The sequence below is a fragment of the Cornus florida genome, unplaced genomic scaffold (assembly GCF_030987335.1).
Source record: "Cornus florida cultivar Cherokee Brave unplaced genomic scaffold, ASM3098733v1 CherokeeBrave_3.0.0_Hap2_Chr11, whole genome shotgun sequence".
NCBI classification, from domain to species: Eukaryota; Viridiplantae; Streptophyta; class Magnoliopsida; order Cornales; family Cornaceae; genus Cornus; species Cornus florida.
The window spans coordinates 97,602,474-97,622,131 of NW_026775581.1; the positions used below are offsets into that span (position 1 = coordinate 97,602,474).

General features: G+C 34.4%; 1 protein-coding gene across 1 annotated transcript; it reads right to left on the reverse strand.

Moving 5' to 3' along the window:
• Positions 1 to 2,771: 2,771 nt before the first annotated feature.
• Positions 2,772 to 5,009, reverse strand: LOC132286305 (auxin-induced protein IAA6-like). Its single transcript, XM_059788622.1, has 3 exons — positions 4,575 to 5,009; positions 4,041 to 4,134; positions 2,772 to 3,174 (listed from the first exon to the last, which is right to left on the reverse strand). Exons 1-3 carry the CDS (start codon positions 4,924 to 4,926, stop codon positions 3,051 to 3,053), a joined length of 570 nt encoding a protein of 189 aa, XP_059644605.1. The 5' UTR covers positions 4,927 to 5,009; the 3' UTR covers positions 2,772 to 3,050.
• Between the last annotated feature and the right edge of the window lie 14,649 nt (positions 5,010 to 19,658).

The window sequence follows — 19,658 nt, forward strand, 5'->3', positions numbered from 1 at the left end:
GACCAAAGTGGGAAACAAGCACATGTCAATCACATGGGTGTACCTTTTGAATGTCTACAGGGTTATAATCAATCTACAGTCCAATCAATAGTGAGAAATTTATGGATTCCTTTTCGGACAGAGACTTTTTTTTTTTTTTTTACTCCACTCTCCAAGTGTGCTTGTTCTCTTTCCTTAACTACATTAAACATGATTTGATGATACGTGAGGCAATGAGCAAACTTCCATGTCTTGCAAACAATGTCTTAATGAAATAGGGGATGTAAATTAGTTGCGCATGGCCCCACTATTCTGTGTCTCACCATTTAGATTTTATTTCTTGATATAATCACACATAATACTTGATAATGGTTCGGTATCATCCTTGTTTGTTAATAGAAATGCACCTACAATGACTGCTCATGGCATTTGAGCTCTCCAATTTCAGCTTTTCTACAACTATTTGATTCCCATGGCATACCAAAAAAACTGTGATGGGGCAAATTCAATGTGCCTCTGGTTTAGATACAAATTAATGTACATTAACTGATCATTCGTTTTTTCCCAGCCATGAAAAAAAAAAAAAAAAAAAAAAAAAAAAATTCTCTCTTTGAACCAAACCTCTTTTAGATTAAGGAGTTAATTCCACACATGCCTGTATTTGTAATTTCATCACATGATATGATATTGTCCGTGTTGGGCTTGAGCTTAATTTATGTGGCAGACTACCAGTACATCTTGATATTATCAGCTCACATCACCATATGGTTGTACCTGTACTTGTAACTCCACCACATGATATGATATTGTCCGTTTTGGGCCCTAACTAAATGTGGTAAGCTACCAGTGCGTCTTGCATTTGCCATGGCACATCCGTACAGTTCACCACATGGTATGATATTATCCGCTTTGGTCTCGAGCCCCGCACTTATAGCTCGTCCAATGTAGTAGTATCATGTTAGTGCATCTTGCATCCGCCCGCAAGGTTGTCACAATCCCACCCCTAGAGACCCAACGTTCTTGTTGGCCACACTTTTGACTAGGGTAGGCTCTGATACCATTTATAACCATCCACTTCACCACATTTTATGATATTGTCGACTTTGGATCCGAACCTACATAATTTTGTTATTGGATTAACTCTAGAAGGGTTAATACCAATTGGTGGAGTGTACAAATCTTACATATATAGCACTTCCCTTTTCTATACTCAGACGATATGGAATTGTGTGTTTATAGCTCGCCTAGTATGATTGCTTGTTAGTGCCTTTTACACCCGCCCATAAAGTCACTACACTGACTTAGCGCTTATATACAACTAAGTGCCTCCGAAGATTTGAATACCTAAAATATCATGGAAAAAAAAATGGAAGTATGAAAGAGTTTTGTGAATTAAACTCTTAAATTTATTTAAATAAAAGAAGACCATTTTACTAATTTCACCTGCGGACTAAAAGTTCTGTGACTATTTGTTCTTTTACTAACTTTTTGGTAATAATATGAGTGGTTTGATAATATAGGGGTAAAGTTTGAAAAAAATGAAAATACAGGGTTTTGTGAATTGAAACCACAAATGACGAAGAATACTATTTCTTTAATTATTTAATGCCGGTACGTAGAAATTTGAATTCAGGGAGTTGAATCAGTCTAGAGTTCCAATGTCAATATTCCAACTCTTTTAACTATTGTACGTAGGTTAACTTAATTCACTGCAAATTAGTAGTCAACTTTCTACAAATTCTATGCTCTGTACATTGTATCTTGATTACATAGAACAGAAGACAGACCTAAATGCCACTAATACACTGAATCACCAAAACCTTATATATATATATATATATATACACACACACACTCATCTAAAACAATGTTATCTCATCCATATTCCAACAAATTTTATGTTCTGTACATTGCATCTTGATTACATAGAAGATTAGACAGACCTAAATGCCCTTCTAAATTTCTAATACACTGAATCCATCATAACCATACGGACCTAAAACAATGTTATCATATACATACCTTATGAAGTAAATTTAACTAATCTAGTTAACTAATAATAAATCGTCTTCCCATTGGACCTCATCGTTCAAGAGTAAATTTGATGAATGGTAGTTGATTAGTTAGTTGTAACTAAAATAATTCAAACTTAGTTGTGCAGACAGTTTGACTCGTAAAGTTTTTTTTGGAGATTTGAGTCATACTGAAAGTAAGACATGGATTTAAATGATGCACGTGATTTGTAGACAATTGCATGAACTACCTAAAATAATATAACCTCATTCTTATTCTAACAAATTTTAAGCTGCGTACACCGTATCTTGATTGCATCATTATGTCGAGTTAATTGATGAATTTTAGTTGATTAATTAGTTAGTTGTTATTAAAATAATAAAAGTTGGGCCGGCATGGGCAATTCGGCTGGTAAAGCCTTTGATACCCTTCTTAGGTCATTGGTTCATGTCTCATGAACTAGAAACCCAAAACACATGATCTATAAATGATTTTATGTGTTCAAATAGGTTGGCGGATGGGTTGATTTTTATAATAAAATCTTCTAATACAGATTAGATTCTGATTGAATCTTCAATCAAGTTGGAGTTGGACAACCAAATAATGTAAATATCTTCGAAGATATAACAACATGATATAATTTTGCATTCATCTGAACTACATGTATAAACTAACATCATAAAGAATATATGACATCATTTGGGGAAGAGAGAGAAATAGTATGACATCTTCTAAATCAAGCAGAGTAAAAAAAATAATATAATAATTAAAACAATCCATGACAAAGGATATATTCTACTCTTAAAGACATTAATTAAAAATAAATACAAATTTAATATCCATTGGGAAGGCAAATTATCTTCCATGTATAGGGTTCTATCCAACCTAACATGGGAGGCACACGTTACAATTCAAGCAAGTATTACCTGCTTGATTTCATAAACGAACACCAAAACAAACAAAAAATACAAATAATAATAAATAAAAAAAAAGATAAAAAAGAAAAGGTCTAGATGAATAGAGAAATTAATGAGTCTTTTTGTACTCCATTAATTTCACTAGCAATATTTGGATGATCCATCTTTTGGAACATTCTTGAGTGAGCTTTTCACACGAAGTCCAATACCCTTGGCATCTGATCTCTTCATGATCCTCAGCCTCTTGCATGATTCACTAAACATTCTGCAAATCATAGTATATAATTGATTATTAATTTTTGTATTTTTAATTAACAAATATCATTTTAGGTATAAAAGAGAAGCATTTTGATGACATAGTTGTAGTAATCATTTACAAAAATGGCATGCAAAACATATATAAAGGTTGGCATCAATATTGATATTATTCCATATATATGGCTCTAATTGAAAATTAATAATAATATATAACACAACTACCAAATATGGTCTCATTAATTTATACCTCCTAACCGGCCTTGTTTGTATCTCGAAATGTGGTCTAAAAGCCTTCTGTGTAATCATAATCTCATTTCGTTGACAAGGTATGCTTGTCAAGGACTTTTTTGTCATCTAATTTAACATTTTTATAGCTACTGCTTTTTGTCGGCAACAGTTAATTTAAGTAAAAATGGTTTTTATATTTACGGGTCATAATATAATTGTACATTTGGTATCTGTTTGACCCAAGTCAAAAATGATATTAAAAATATACCGTAATATTCAGACTTATTAGTTAAGTCTTTTTGTCAAGTGAAATAATAAAAATTTAGGCTTAAAACGGAATCCGTTTAAAATTATTACAAATAAACTTAACGAATTGGCCTAAATATTTTCATGACATCGTATCTATGGCCGGCCCAAGCCTACGAATAACTTTCCTTCTTATTATAGGGTATTACTAGAAAAGCATATTTTCCATTGGGCAATAAATTTTGAGGGTCTCCCTCTGTATACGCACACAAGGTAGTCTGTAGAAATGAAGTTGGTATATAAATAATTAAATTCAAAGCACATATTATTCACGATATATAATCTATCATATATGGCATAATTAAAATGAAGTTGGTTGGTAATTGAATAGAGACTTACTCCCATGGTACGTCTCCAACTAGCATCCAGTCTCCATCATTGTCTTCATAGATTGGTACGAATTCCGAACTTTCTGCATCCTTCAACACCTCACCTGTCCACATATCAAAAAATTAAATTAGTTCACATACGAGGATAATTTATACAAATAATTGGATACTTATACTCAATTGTCTCTCTCAACATGCTCCATTGCCTTATAATCACATTTTAATTTCGTTCATCTTTTTCTACATATTTTCATTTATTGTTTAGACATATACATAAGGGCATATGTTTATATCATTTGCTTTAACAATACCGTGTTCTACGACCAGACGTTCTTAAAACAGAGGATCCCAACTCGTGTTTATATGATTACGTACATAGTTATTTCATAATTTTAAATAATTATACATGCATATATATATATATATATATATTAAATTGTAATGAGTGATAGATTATGGTATATATAATTCTGTGAACTAATTAGCCCTAGATGGAAAGAAAAAGCAAAAGAAGAGAAAGTGGGGTTTTGATGAGAGCACTTACCAATGCCAAAACAACCAAAGAGCTTCTGAAGAGCAAGTGCTAGATCAGGGTAGCCTGCATGAGTATTCAAATCAATCTTGCGAAGAAAAGGAGCTCCATCCATGCTCACTTTCACGTACATCTTTGATGCCTCATTGCCACCATTACAACTATTATTTTTCCGGTACGTGCACACCGGCGGCCACCCCACCACTTGATTCTTCTTTTCCGTTTTCCGGTCACAAGTCCGATCACCGGAGGATATATCGGAAAACACCCTCTTCTTCTCATTTTTCTCAATTGAATTAGGGTTACCACCCGGAAGCCCTAGCCGGAGCTCAGTTATTTCGAGTCCAAGACCTTCTTTCGCCATTTCCGGTGAGGATTTAGACTTTTTTAGGCACTTGGTCTAACCTTTTGTTTTTTTCTTGTTTGATTCACTAGGGTTTGGTGGTTGTTTTGAGTTAGTTAATGAAACGGCTAGTTTTTATACAAGGAGCGAAGAGAGGACATGGTGGAGCAATGACAGGTCAACTTGGGCTTAGTGGTCGGTCACATGAGATACAAAAATGGGGTCCATATTGCCACTAAAACACTATTAAAGGCCGACAATCTTAAAGTTGGGCATGGGGCAGATCCTAGGGCTGTTGATCTTTGATGATTTGGTGGGCAATGATCAGGACCGTCGGATTTTGAGAATTGGAACAAGCCATGTGATCTGCCTGATTTACGGGGTCTCAGCAACATATATATATATATATATATATAAGTTAATTATTATCATCATAATTATTTAATTGACGACTAACACCACAACAAAGCATAGAAGGTAATTGTAAGACAGACATGCCTACCTGTCTTTGTATGCATTCCTCAATATGGTGGTGTTATTAGCTAGCTTGCAGATTGATTAATTGTGTGTGTATAAAAGCGTGTCACATGAACTGTTCTAATTACGTGAATTAGCTGTGGCACACACAAAATTAACACTTGGACACGAATTAATATGAAAATAATGTTAATAAAACATACTATTAATTTATATTACACATACATACAAAATGTACACACTTAAATGATCATGTACGTATAAATTGAGGTCGTGGGACTTGATAGGTTAGTCAGAGAAGCAGGAATAGCCCAAATATGGGACCCGGTCCAGTTCCAAGAATGGGCTTCCAGCACAGCCCCAAACAACGGGACCATGTCCAGTTCATATACGTGTGAACTTCCAGCACAGATTCTCCACACGCTTTGGGGGGACCCACCAGCTTCTAAAAGTTCTGACTAAGGCTTGACGAGTCATGAATAGGCTGAAGAGCTCCAGTTCGATTTTATTAAGATACGGCTCAAATTTATTTGTTAACCCAACAAGTTGAACTCGAATTTGATTTTCAAAAACTCATTCGATGAATGAGTTGAATCTAAATAATTTATAATTTAATTCGCTAGGCTCAGAAACATATTCAAGAATGAATATCCATGATTTTTTTTTTTTCTTTTTTTGATCGAAGGTTCAAGCAAAATTCATCAACATATTCATAAATATGTATTTGTGAGATTGTTTTGAGCAAACTAGATAAAAGACTTGGAACATATATGTCTGTAGGACATATCTTTGAGACATTATTTCTTTCCTTAACGATCTTGATATAAAGCTTGAGTTTGAGCTCGAGCTTGATATTGGATATTAATCAAAATTGAGTAAACAAGTCAAGGAGAAGAGTTTGAGTTGAGCAAATAATGTTTCAGCCAAGCTCAAACGGTCTTGTATAGGTTAGGCTAGACCTCTGGATTACCAGCTTGCGAGCTTAAACAACCAAAAGATCAGCTTAATTGAAATATATTGTGATTTTTTTATTATTCTATTGACATTTTAGCTTTTGTTACAGTTAGTGAAAGAATAGAAATAGTGTGCAAACAAGTGGTGCTTAGTGCTGGGAGTAGTAAAAAAATTTCACCTAGTATGAGCATTTTTATTTTGGTTAAATGTATATAATTTCAATATTCACTGCATCAACTTCAACATTTCTCATCTTATCACACTCAACATTTACGAATTTTTTAAAAAGTTTGTGTTAGATTATAAAAGTATTATATTACCTCTGTTTTAAAAAGAATATCTCTTTTAAGAAACTGTGATTCATAATTTGTAAGTCACTATTCTCCAAAAAAGACATTTATTTTGAGAGAGATGGAGTAATATCCCTTACCTACAAATTAAGATTTACACACCTACACCTATACCTACCCAATTACCACATATACCTCTACCTACCTAATTACCATGACTTGATCATCACTCACTTACCCCCAAATTTTCTCGTATGTATATATATATATATATATATATATATATATATATATATATATATATATATATAAGTTTTTCATGTATTCAATTCATTAATAATACAATATAATATTTTTCAATTCCTTTATTTCTAAGAAGGTACCAGAGTTTTCTATCATTGGTAAACAGTTTATCAGTTTATTGTAGTCATCGCTGGGAATGGCACATCAACCCTATCCCTGGCGGTGGCAAACTCACGCTTACAAACTTACACCTTCCGCACGCCAAGATCTTCATAGCAATCAACTGGTAAACTTATGCTTCTGCATACCAAGATCTTCATATGCCCCGTCTAGGGAAGTCTCGTTGTTCAAGTATTCTTCCAAGAAACTCAACGAGATGCCTCATTTAGAGAAGTCCCCCACTATCACGCCCCAAATTCCCAAAATCCGATCCATGATGAATGAACAAAGATATCACAAAAATAATAATCATATAATAACAAAAATATTTAGGGATGCCCCATATAGGGAAGCCTCATTGTTAAAGTCTTCCTCAGGGAAACCCAATGAGATGCCTCATTAAGATATGCTAATCATATCGGATCAGCTCCGTCAATGGGCCACCATGAACCTCAAGTTGTAATCCTAGTCTTTCATGCACAACAACGATAATCCCGCACTTCAACGTGTCGGATCAGTTCTGTCACCGCGCCATCAATGGTTATCATCCGTTTCCCAAAGCACTATCAACATGGCAAATCTTCACAAATTCGTCACCTATATGCCACCGCGCCTCAATGTGCCTCAAGTGGTCTTCACACTCTACCACCTCTTTTATTATCTTGTTTCTAAACTAAAATTGTTTCATACTAATCTCGAGTTTGAGGGGGTTGCTAGATTATAAAAATACTATAATATCCCTTACCTACAAATTAGTGTTTAGACACATACACCTACCCAGTTACTATATATACCTCCACCTACCTGGTTATCATGCATAGATGATTTGATCATCATTCACCTACCCCAAATCTTCTCTTTTGTATATAGTTTCTTTGTGTATTTAAATTATTAGTAATACAACATAATATTTTCCAATTTTTTTATTTTTAACGATTTGAATTACTTGAAAAATTCATGAAACTCAGTACAATACGATGCAGATGGAATGTTTTTTTTTTAGTTAAAGGTTCAGTTTGTTGTGACGACCCTGGATTTTGAAACCCAGTGCGTCTTGTGCTGACCCATTGATGGGTCCAAATGCGGAAGCAAAGTATCGGAAATATGACAAAAATAGTCCTAAGGTCAAAATGGTCATTTCTAAAACTATATAGATTTGGGTATTGCCGAGGACACCGCTAGAAATACAACAAAAAACTAATCGAGATGGACTCAAGAATCGCATGATTCGGAGTCCGAACGAAGGAGAAACGACAAAACAAAGAAAAACGAGCAATAAAGCTAAAAAAGTAAACTGGTAATTATCCAAAAATATCTGGGTGTAACCTAGCACACAGTTGGATAGACAATGAAGAATTAATCAATTTAAAAAAAAAAAAAAATTCACTTGATTTGGAGTCCGAATGAAGGAGAAAGGTCAAAAACAAAATCGACGTCGTAACGGCCCGACGAAGGCCGTGACAGCTACAGTGCCATCAACCCACTACTGTTGCAATTGAGAGTAAAAACAAGTATCTAAACGGACTTTTTTGGAAAAACTTAAAGAAGAAACCCCCCCTAAAATCAAGTTTTCTACCCGACCTCACAGACGGAAACCAAAAAAATGCACTGTGAAATGCCCAAAATACTCTTAAGAAAATCAGGTCTAGAAGTTGAAAATCTTTTCAAGCTACTGCCCAAAGAAAGGAAATGGGACTTCGGAAGGTTTTTAAATTGCCTAAATTGAAAATGCAATCTTAAAATACACCCACAAGACCCCCGGAAGTTTTAGATCGGTTATCACACTTTTCAAAAAAAAGTCGATGAATAGTACCAAGTACATTTGCACTAAAATCGGCAAAAAACCTAGCAGTAATGATTTTTCAGAAAAAAAAAAAAAAAAATAGATTTTTAAGGACTAAGATGGCATTTTCTAAAAAAACACAAAGAAAAAACCCCCCTCAAAATTGAGTTTTCTACATGACTCACGAGGAAAAATGAAAAAAACGCATTTTGAAATACCCGAAATGCCACTGGAACATAATAAGGTAAAACTCCCTAAAAATGCTACTTAGAGTTTTTGGTTCATCAAGGATGGTGTTGTTTGCCAAAGTGAGTATGCAAGTACATGCAATATGATAAAATAGATGTACCAACATGGCCTAAAGCCTCTTTACATTCCATTAACAAGTTTTAGCATACAAAGCCTTAATTTCTCACAAATAAGCTACAATGGCAATACTTGAGTTTTAAAGAGAACATGCTTGTAGTCTTTCATGTTAATGGCTCTTAGCCTCATACTATACATACAAAACAAGCATCAAAAGAGTACTTAGATACACATTACATGAAGGAAGCCATCTTAGCTTCTAAAATACCATACATCCATGGTATGCAAAAGTATTACATCAAAAAGATAAAACATGCTAAACAAGTGCATGCTAATATACAAAAATGCTTCAACTAGCTCAAAAGCTTCTAAGGATGATGAGCATCCATGAACATGATCTCTTTACCTGTAAAACAACCCAAACCATTAGGGTGAGTAATCAAGTTACTCGTAAGATGTGGTGCATGCGCATACCGTATAGTTTCAAGTATAATGTGAACCAAACATAGACCATCACAAAGGTGCATTCCACCTAACGTCTATGTTCCCATTGTGCTCTAAGGGATCATCTCAAGCTATACAAATGTTGGAACGGTAAACGCATAACATCCAAGTATACATAAGCAAGTACACTAACCACATTAAAACTAAGATTTACCAAATCACAAGTTACAAGAAATCCATGATTTACAACTTGGAAAGTAATGCGAAATCAAGTAATGGAAAGACTATGATATGTGGCTACGAGACCATACAAGTTATTTTGGGTAATTATGACTCACAAGGTACTACCTAGTGCGCACTATGACTTGGGAGAATTCATATCCTCCGTACTAGAGCCAAACTCTAGCCATCAAACATTTCATATCCTTACAAGCTTCCAAAAATCAACAAGTTCATGACATTTATACAATTTCAATGCATGAACTACCTACCAAGCACAAGTAGGGTAAAACCACACAAACCATGCCCTGAGGTTTCATATCTAAAGTGGCAAATTAATGATACTACACATTATGCCACATGGATTTAATATTAATGTAGGCCACAATTACTAATTATGCAATATAGCAATTTACCTACAAGTAATTTCAAGTGATACTTACAAGACTTTCAATGAAATCTATATTACTTAACAACACAAAAGTAATGTTAAGATATTCATCATAAACCCTCAATGAAATTACAAGTATTAGGCAATTCATTAAATAATAACCTACCTATACAATTTAATAGTTATATACATGCTTTAATCCACAAATCCTAAGTCAAGCATACAAAATCTCTATTTATATGCAAATACAAGAATTTTAAAGCATGTAATCAATATATATCAAGTTCCAATATATATAAAACCCAAAGAGGATAAACATACAACCACCCCTACCTCAATAGAGAATTGAATCTCTATAATCCAAGCAACCAAGCCCTAAATGTAAAACAAGTTTAGGTTATTGAAGAGGAGAGTGAAAGGAATCTTTTCTCTCCTAAAGTTTTTACTCTAAAGTGTAAGAAAGTGAGCCAAATTGAAGGGAGAAGTTATGAACTAAGCTTTCCTCCAATGGTGGATTTGCTAGGGTTCATAAGAGATAATGAAATGAAGAAAGTAAAGTGTAAAATGGTGAGTGGAAGGGCTAGAAATTCTCCACTCACTATGTGCTCTTGCACTACCTTTCTCTCACACACAATGCAAGACTAAACCTTGATCATACACTTGTCACTAATCCAATACCTCTTCCAAGACTAAATCCCAAGCCCACACTTGTCACAAATCAAATGTTACATGTGCACTAATCTAAGGCTAACACATGAATGAATCTCCACCCACCAAATGTCAAGAAGTCATGGTGCCAAGTCTCTTCACCTAAATGCCAACAAATGGCTCCATGAGAGTGTGACACTTGTCACACTTTTCAAAAATTACAAAATGGTCCTTTTTCAAAATATCTTCTAAAATAAATTACAAAAAGGTCCCTAAAACGAAAAATAATTATTTTACATAATTACACTAAAATCCCAAAAGTTATAAATAATTACACATTCATGCCATTTACAAGAAAAGTACTAATCTAGCATGCTTTTCAAGAAAAGTAAAAATACCAATGTCATGGAAATCAAATACCATGAATGCATGCAAAATCGGAATCAAATCCGAGCACAACAAGTGAGGTTATGCGACGAAAAACGAAAAACGGGAAAAAGACGAAAAAAGAAAATCGCTAAAAAAGGAAAAGGAGGAAAAAGACCGGGTCATTACATTTGTGTATAGATGAAATAAAGAATATACATGGTGCCCAAAAAAGGGCAACTAAGGAACTAACCAAGACTGTCCACAAGTAATGGAGCAGGCTTGCACAAAAGGACTTTACAGATCCACGTCACTTGTAATGAACCTAATATCAGAACTCCTCTTTAACTGAGTGGAAGCAAACCTTGACCTAATACAAGACTTGATCTGGCATATAATGTATTGAGTGGAGGATAAAACATTCCTGAAAGCTTTTGCATTTCTCTCCATCCAGATAAAGTAAATTGCACAAGACTAGAGAAACTTATGTGTTAGAAAATTGGCAGAATCCTAATAAGAAGAACACTGCACGATCATATCTATCCAAGAGCTAGGGAGTCTATAAAAACCAACAACCTCTTGAATAAATCTCCATACTAGTATGCTAAATTTACACTTGGAAATTTGGTGGTCCAAGGATTCAAGGTCAGAAAGACACAAATAACATATGTTGATATAATGTTTATGAAGCATTGGTTTCGAGTCAAAAGTATATAATTTTCCTCTCACTGCCAACCATATAATAATTGTAATATTTCTTATTTTTTATTTTTCTGATGGGCCCCACTTTGACTTGTTCATTATAATGACCAATGGTCATTTTGCAAACCATTTTTTTTTTTCCTCTCTCTCTCTCTCGGCAGTTTCTCTTCTCTCCCTCTGTAATTTCTTTTTTCTTTTTATTTTCACCATTTAAAGCTTGATCCTCATCATTCTCTTAGGTATTTAGCTTTGCCACTTGAAGTAAAGTTGATGAGTGCGTCGAGGCCGATGTTTTGATCGGAGCAAAGTTCAATTTGGCCACCATTTAGGATTTCGAATTTTTGGTTCAATTTAGGGCTTTTTCTTCTAATTGAGGTAGGAGTTTCTAAATCACATTTTCTTAAATTTTAGTGAATTATCTTTCATTAATTATTGTAGAACATGCCTAAATTTTGTGGATTCTTGCAAATGTGACTTCATTGTTATACAAGTGATATGTAGTTATGTGTTAATTATTATTTGAGAAGAAAGCATGCTTAAATGATGTATATGAGAAATGTGATTATGCGTTAGTTGATATTTTGTGTATAAGCATGTCTTTGTGGAATAAAAATTGTACCTTGTATGTTTACTATGTTAAATCAATGTTGAATGAAAGTATGAATTACGCATTTTGAAATTTATTATGGAAAGGATGTGAGAAATTCAATAATTAAATTGTGTTTAGAAGTATGAAGTATTCATGCATCCATTGGGAAAGAAAGATAAAGGGAAAAGTAGTTTTTTTTTTTTTTAAAGTAAATGAAATCGTTTTTGAGAAAATTGTTTTTGAAAAGCGTTGTGAAAATCGGATGCCTAGGAGGTGCCTAGTGGTCTGCGATATTAGTGTAGCCTAGAAGGGAGTGTGGTTGAGTTAACTAGGCCGGATGCAACGCCTTGGAGGTGCCTTGTGGTCGTGGATAGTTAGCCAATCTTCTTTTCATGACGCCTTGAAGGTGCCTTGGGTCGGATTACACTAACGGTTTGGAAATTGAAATAGAAAGGTTTCGGATAAGGAAAGCGACACTTGCATGACATTGCACTTCATTGGCATACATGGTATATTTGTGGCTTGGATGACAATTGTGGTTATATTTGACGTTGTGGTTATGGTTTATATCCCCGATATAGTATGATCCCGTTCTTTTAATTTCTATTCTATACGTGGATTCACGAGGTCATAAAAGGTGTGTCTTAGGCACTTCCTACTGAGTTTATGCTCACCCCAATATCTTAACATTTTTCAGATCACAGGAAGGAAGTGGTAGACGACGCTCCTCCACAAGTTTAGATAGGTTAGCAAACTGTTTTAACATCTTTTGTAGTTGTGTTATTATTTTATTTTTATTTTTTATTTATAAACCTTGGGATGACACGTATATTATGTATTACCACAGGAAAGGACGACAACATCTTTTGTTGACCTTGGGTTCGAGTAAGGCCCCGGTTAGGATTCGGACCCTCGGGTTCGGGTCGTTACAATAATGTTATGTTTTGGGATGTGATGTTTAAACCAAATCAAGTGTTTCTAAACAAAAGTTGGGGATGGGGGAGTGAAATGGTTAATTGTGTGAGAGAATGAGTAAGATTTTGTTAGACTAGGTAGCCATTCATGTTGTCTTGTTCTATAGATGGTGAAACAAGTTCTTGCAGCTGGGAGGTGAAGTTTATTGGCTGGAAGAAATGAGGAAAATGTAAAAAGTTAGTTATAACATAATCACAATTGGAAATTAGGCTATCAACTGTGGTATAGGTATCCAGTTGAAGAATTTTCATATCATTGAGTCCTAATTGTTTGACAATAGGACCATTTGGTAGTCAGTAATCCAGCCACAACATTGTGTCAGTTCCAGACCTCACCTTGTGCCTTATAATACCTCGTCATATTTCTAAATCTAGGTAACTTCCTTCAAAACCCAGAGCTAAGTGCAGATGTCTTAACTGTCTATAAGCTCTTAGCCTTAATAACATAAGCATTAGTCCAAGATACCCAGATTGTCTTTCTTTAAGCACAACTTCCAGAGGTGCTTCAGATTGGCAATGATATACGTTAAAGAGTTCCAGATCAGGAAACCCCAGATCACCATGCAATTTGGGCCTGCAAAATAGCTTGCCAAGCTACTTTGGCACTCTTCTTCTTCTTCAAATCAATCCCAGTCCAAAAGAAGCTTCTTAGAATCTGATTAATTTGGTACAAAACCTTCATAAAAAGCATAAAATTCTTAGCCCAGTATGATTGAATAAAGCAAAGCACAACCTTGATGAGTAATGCCCTCCCAACATATAAAAGAAATCTAGAAGTCCAACTCCCAATCCTTTTAGTGATTTTCTCAACCAATGTTTGACAGTCTCTTGCTTTGATTGATGAAGAGGACAATGGGATACCCAAGTAAGTGACAGGCAGTGATCCAACCTCAAATTGCAGGAGTGAAAGGATGGCTGCCTTAGTGTTACCGTCGTGCGGATGGAATGTAATTAGATCTTCATGTCTTAAAGACTTAAACGCACAGAATGAGACGTTAGTACCTTGACTATAACGTTAGTTGCATTACCCGTCGAATCTGCCAAGTCCCACCGGCCACCCCTAGTGCTTATAGGCCAGTTTCATCCAAACCAAATTGAACTCGGGGCTTCTAAAATTTGACTTTGGAGAACTTTTGTGTGGGTTCCATGCACAAGGAGGTGAAATAAAGAGGTTCCAAAGTCTGGTCTAAGGAAAAATATTGGGTGAGCTCCATATACTAGGTTCCAAAGTCTGGTCTAAGGAAAAATATTGGGTGAGCTCCGTATACTATGTTATTGGTATATCAACTCAATAAACAAGTACCATTGTAATTAGATGAGAGTAATTTTTATGTATAGAGAAGACAAATTTGATTGAATTGTGCATGTTTATTGAACGAGTGTATCAATAATATGACATGACCAACTCACCCAATATCCACACCCGTGAGCCTATACCAAATGGCAGAGTATTTTGAGACTAATATTGATGTATGCTGTACGATGTGCTCTTGAACAAACAAAAACCAAAAAATGTGAGGACGTTTATCTCTTTTTCCTCCAAGTGAATTTATGATCAGTAGCATTAATTCAAAAACTATTTCAAAAAAAGGGATTGCTAATAGGATTGGGTATTTGCCAAACTGTTCATAAAGAAGTAGTAAAGGCATGTGCAAGGCAGGGTGGACAGTAGGTAATCTAAGACTAACATGGACTTGTTTCCCAAACTAATATATTAATAATAATAATAAATAAATAAATAACTATAGACAGATAATTTAGACTCCATTGTATAACGAGAATCTCTATGTAAGTCAGTTAGAAAACTATAATCAGATCGAATATTCATATATCCACAATCCTGGTTTGGATTCTAGTTTTTGTGATTTCATGAAAACCTTATGATGATCCTGAAATATAGGAGTAGTTATTTAAGTTATAGTCTTCTCAAATTATTAATACGTACATGACTTTAGGGACCGGATCTGCGGATCACATAATATAATCATAAGCAAAAGAAAAATAAAACAAAAAAAAAAACCTTATTTCTTTGTTTTCTCCAATATTTTCAGCAACATATATATATATATATATATATATATATATATATATATATATATATATATTATGCTGCATTATGTTTAATTTGAATCATACTATATATCATAATGAAAAATAAAATACCGAAGCAGAACAAGTCTAGTATGTGGCACATGATGCATGCCAAACATACATGTGCATAAATATCCTAAAGTGATATGAAAAATCGTGCTTAGTTAGTAAGCAACCAACAGAACTATAACAAATTTGATTGATTAAAAAAAAATTGTCTTATGGTTAGGGTTACTACAACGGGTCATAGGAATTTAAGCACATGCATGTTCCCCTTGTTAGTTAACTTTCAAGTTATGTTTAAATGGTTAACTGGTCCCATGTGCCTGTATACTTAATTATATATCTATGCTACTACTCTATATATATATGTTAATTAATATTTTTTATTTATTTATAAAATACATTTTTATTGAATAATTACTTACATAAATTATCTTTTGATGTTAATTTATTTTGATTTATCAATTATTTGTTGTTTAGACCTGTCCTCGTGTAGTAGAGAGCTCTTAATGAATAGTTATTTAACTAACTAAATTTTTAACATTAATTTAGTAATGTTACTATTTCTTTGTCGTTTTTATTTCTAAATCTAAATAGTCTAAGAAATCCTTGATGAAATGAAAGATATTGCCAATAAATAGAAGCACAATCAAACCAACTCTCATACAAGCTTTCGATAAAAAAAGTGTTAACCAATAAAATCGGTCTTACCCGGCGAAACTTTTAACTAGACCCTCTGATTAAATAACTTAATAGCATTGGCCTTTCACTCCTCTTAATACTACCCTCAAACCAATGACCAATTACCCTAACTCTAAAGAGTTGGCCCAAGTAGTAATTTACTTGTTGAGGCTGGTGCCTCATGAATCATCAGTTTAAAGGTTCGAATTTCTTTAAGTGTAAAAATTTCTTTAGGCTCACACCCATGCATGGATAAAAAGTTTGAACTTTACCTAACTTGTGTAGAAATAACACTTTGTACGGTTTCCTAAGATTTAGTCGGGACAAAACCCCGAATACTTGTAACTATTATCAAAAAAATATCCATGACCGTCGGTGGATGCAATTGGGTGGACCCTATTTGAGCCCCACTTACATTCATCCATATGACATCCGTTAGTTTGGTATATCAATTATTTTCTCATTTTAGTTGATTTATTAGTCATCAATGACTTTTGTGACCTAGTGCTATCTCATGTACCTTATAAAGTAAATGATGAAAGTTCGAATTTCTAAAAAAATTAAGTGAACATGTGAGTGAATGATGCATGTATTTCTTATCTGCGACAAAATAAAAAAATACAAAGAAGAAGAAGTTGATCATTATTCTCCATGCAATGTCACTAACAAAAATACTATTATCAATAACCGGTTGAGGGCTATGGTGCTATACCATCTCATAAAATTATCATCAAGTTAAAAAGACTTAACAATATAGTAGTCCGTAATAATTTGATTTTAACACATGCACAAAGTGTAAAACTTGAACTGGCACTATATATATATATATATATACTAATTTTCATCTTGGTATCTTCTCCTCCTTCCAAGCCGCCGGTACTATAAATAAATAAATAGAAAGTTGATGGATGTTTCATTCCAACCGAGCATATGTTTCCTGTGGGTTGGGCAAGGCAAAGAGATATATAAAAGGGTCCCACCTATGGGCACACGTGATGGAGTTGTCTCCGGCACGTACATCACCGGGTCAATGCTGTGCTGTGTTTGGTTGATCAACGCGGAGACAACGAATTAACCCACTTCTTTTTTTATTTAATAAAAAAGATATGCCCCCAGTAATCCTCGGATCACCACCATTCATCACATTTCTAAGCAAACGTGGTCTAAACCCGCCGGTTTCTACCTAGATCTGTTAATTCGGACCGCATTAATTCTTCGTGTGGATGATCACTTCATGACCGTTGATCCAGATACGAAACGGAAGGGTGAATTCAGGAATTGTTAATGAAGGGTTAATATTAAATAAGGAAAAATTGGGGATCGAAAGATAAAAGAGTTAAAAAAATTTAGAGAAAATAGGGTTAGATTTTAGAGGGAGAGAATGAGTGAGTTCTTTGATCTGTGCAAGATTAGGAATTTAAGAGTCTGTGCTTCGGCTTAGTGATTGTTTAGGACTTGTTTGCCTTGGGCGTGTTTGGTTGGGCTTTTATTTTAAAATTGTGACTTATATATTAGGCTTGTTTAGATGGGTTAAAATTGGGGTGTTAATATTATTATTAATTTTTTTTTTAAAAAACATTAGACTAAATATACCTATACTAAAAAAAAATAATAAATAAAAAAAAATAAAAAAATAAATTTGGTGGGGTAACACCCCTTGAATCCACCGCTGGAAACGGGTGGTCCCTGTTGTGACACGTCGGATCCCCCACATCCACATGCCTGTGAACTGCACGTGAAATGCAACTTGCCATGCCATTCGCACGTAAGCCGGCCAGCTCAAACTGAACACTAAATTAAAGAGATGTCTTTTCATGGGACTGTTCCATTACTGGTGTAATACCAAGAGAAACTTGTGGTTGAAGTAACAATACACATTAATTTTGCCACATACACAAGCTGTACAGCTAGAGAGATAGAGAGGGTCCAGTAAATATAGTCATGAATCTTAATAGAAATGGGTGGAAATTTGGAAGCTTTCTCAGAATGACCTTCCAAGAACAATTGGTCCCAGATCAACATTATATATATGACTATATCTTTCTTATTCTTCAATGTGTGTGTGTGTATATATATATAAGTAATTAATTGTAAAATTAGTTTACTAGTAATAAATAAAGAGATTACTCTTATAAGTTACTATATATATAACCTAGATTAGAAGTAAAAAATGCAGTGTCTTTTGTGGAAAAAAGTTCTATCACCCCTGAAGACCATACATTATACATAGATTATAGATTTCTATTATACAATCAAATTCTTTTGAGGAATATTTTAAGAGAAACGTCTGTTGAATGGTAATTTCTGAATCTCTCAAAATTGTTACTAGTAATTATTGGAGAGTCCTCCTATAGAAGCCTTTATTATTAGTCGCCTTCAAGTAAAGTAGACCTTGCCTGAATTGCCATTTGTCAAAAAGGGTATGGGTATTTTGTTACATGGCTTATATATCTAGATCGCAAATTAATTTTGATGTCACAATTATTTTCTTATCCAACAGAAATTGTTTTTGAAGATTTTTGAAATGGACGAAACGGTGGGCCATAATTTATGGGCCTTTCGCCCAGTACGATCATATGCCAACCTTGCGTTCCCTGTCTAGACAAATTTGATTCAAGCAACGTCATGTCACAGCTATACATCTCGTCACTTTCTTTCCAATAGCCTGAAGATATTATAGTTGTGGACGTGAACTAGGTAATGTGTATCAAAGTGATCCATGGAGTCGGATATTAAATAAGTGGCCCATTTTAATGACACATGTAGTTTGTTACAGTATTTGCCCAATTCTTGCTGTTGGACTCTCATTGGGCCCAATAATTTTTGTCGTGACCCAAGAGAAACATGTCACATCCAATGCATTCCAAAAATTACACATCGCACCACAATATACTAGACCTTCTAGGTTTAACTGGGCCTGTCAGTTTGATGTAACCCATTTGATATAGGGCTTATTGGGCTTAAGTATGTGAGTGAAGCCATAGAAAGCCCATGATCTTGCAAGCTAACGCCTAGGATTTTTATGAGGATCTTCGTTTGTAGGCCTCGGCCTGTTATCTCTTTGGGCATTACCGGTCATTGTGGCTTACAACAAATTTTAAGGCATCTCTCATGGGCTTGACCCAATATTTCGAGACAATATATTCAGGGCTGGCTTAATATATTAGAAAAAAAATTTCCCTGTGATAAGAAAAATATTTTAGAAATTTTATTGATGTTAGAAATTCTATTTTGATGAGATGTTACTTATTATTATTTTTTTATATATATTTTTTCATGATAAGAATGTTAGAGTTTAGTGGCTAGTGGGGAGGGGGTGCGAAGGCTTGAAGTCGGAGGCAAGGACAACGGGGAGCAATCCTACCACTTAGGTTACGAAGGCGTTCGCAATGAACTTGTTATGAAACTTCTTTATTGTTACTTAAAATCCTTC

Bases quoted from the DNA above. Each gene is read 5' to 3' on its own strand.
- LOC132286305 (XM_059788622.1), bottom strand. From the start codon at position 4,926: ATGGCGAAAGAAGGTCTTGGACTCGAAATAACTGAGCTCCGGCTAGGG. The intron at 4,135-4,574 runs GTAAGTGCTCTC...ATATGTGGACAG, and splicing joins CTTTGGTTGTTTTGGCATTG to GTGAGGTGTTGAAGGATGCA. The intron at 3,175-4,040 runs GTAAGTCTCTAT...TATGATTTGCAG, and splicing joins GTTGGAGACGTACCATGGGA to AATGTTTAGTGAATCATGCA.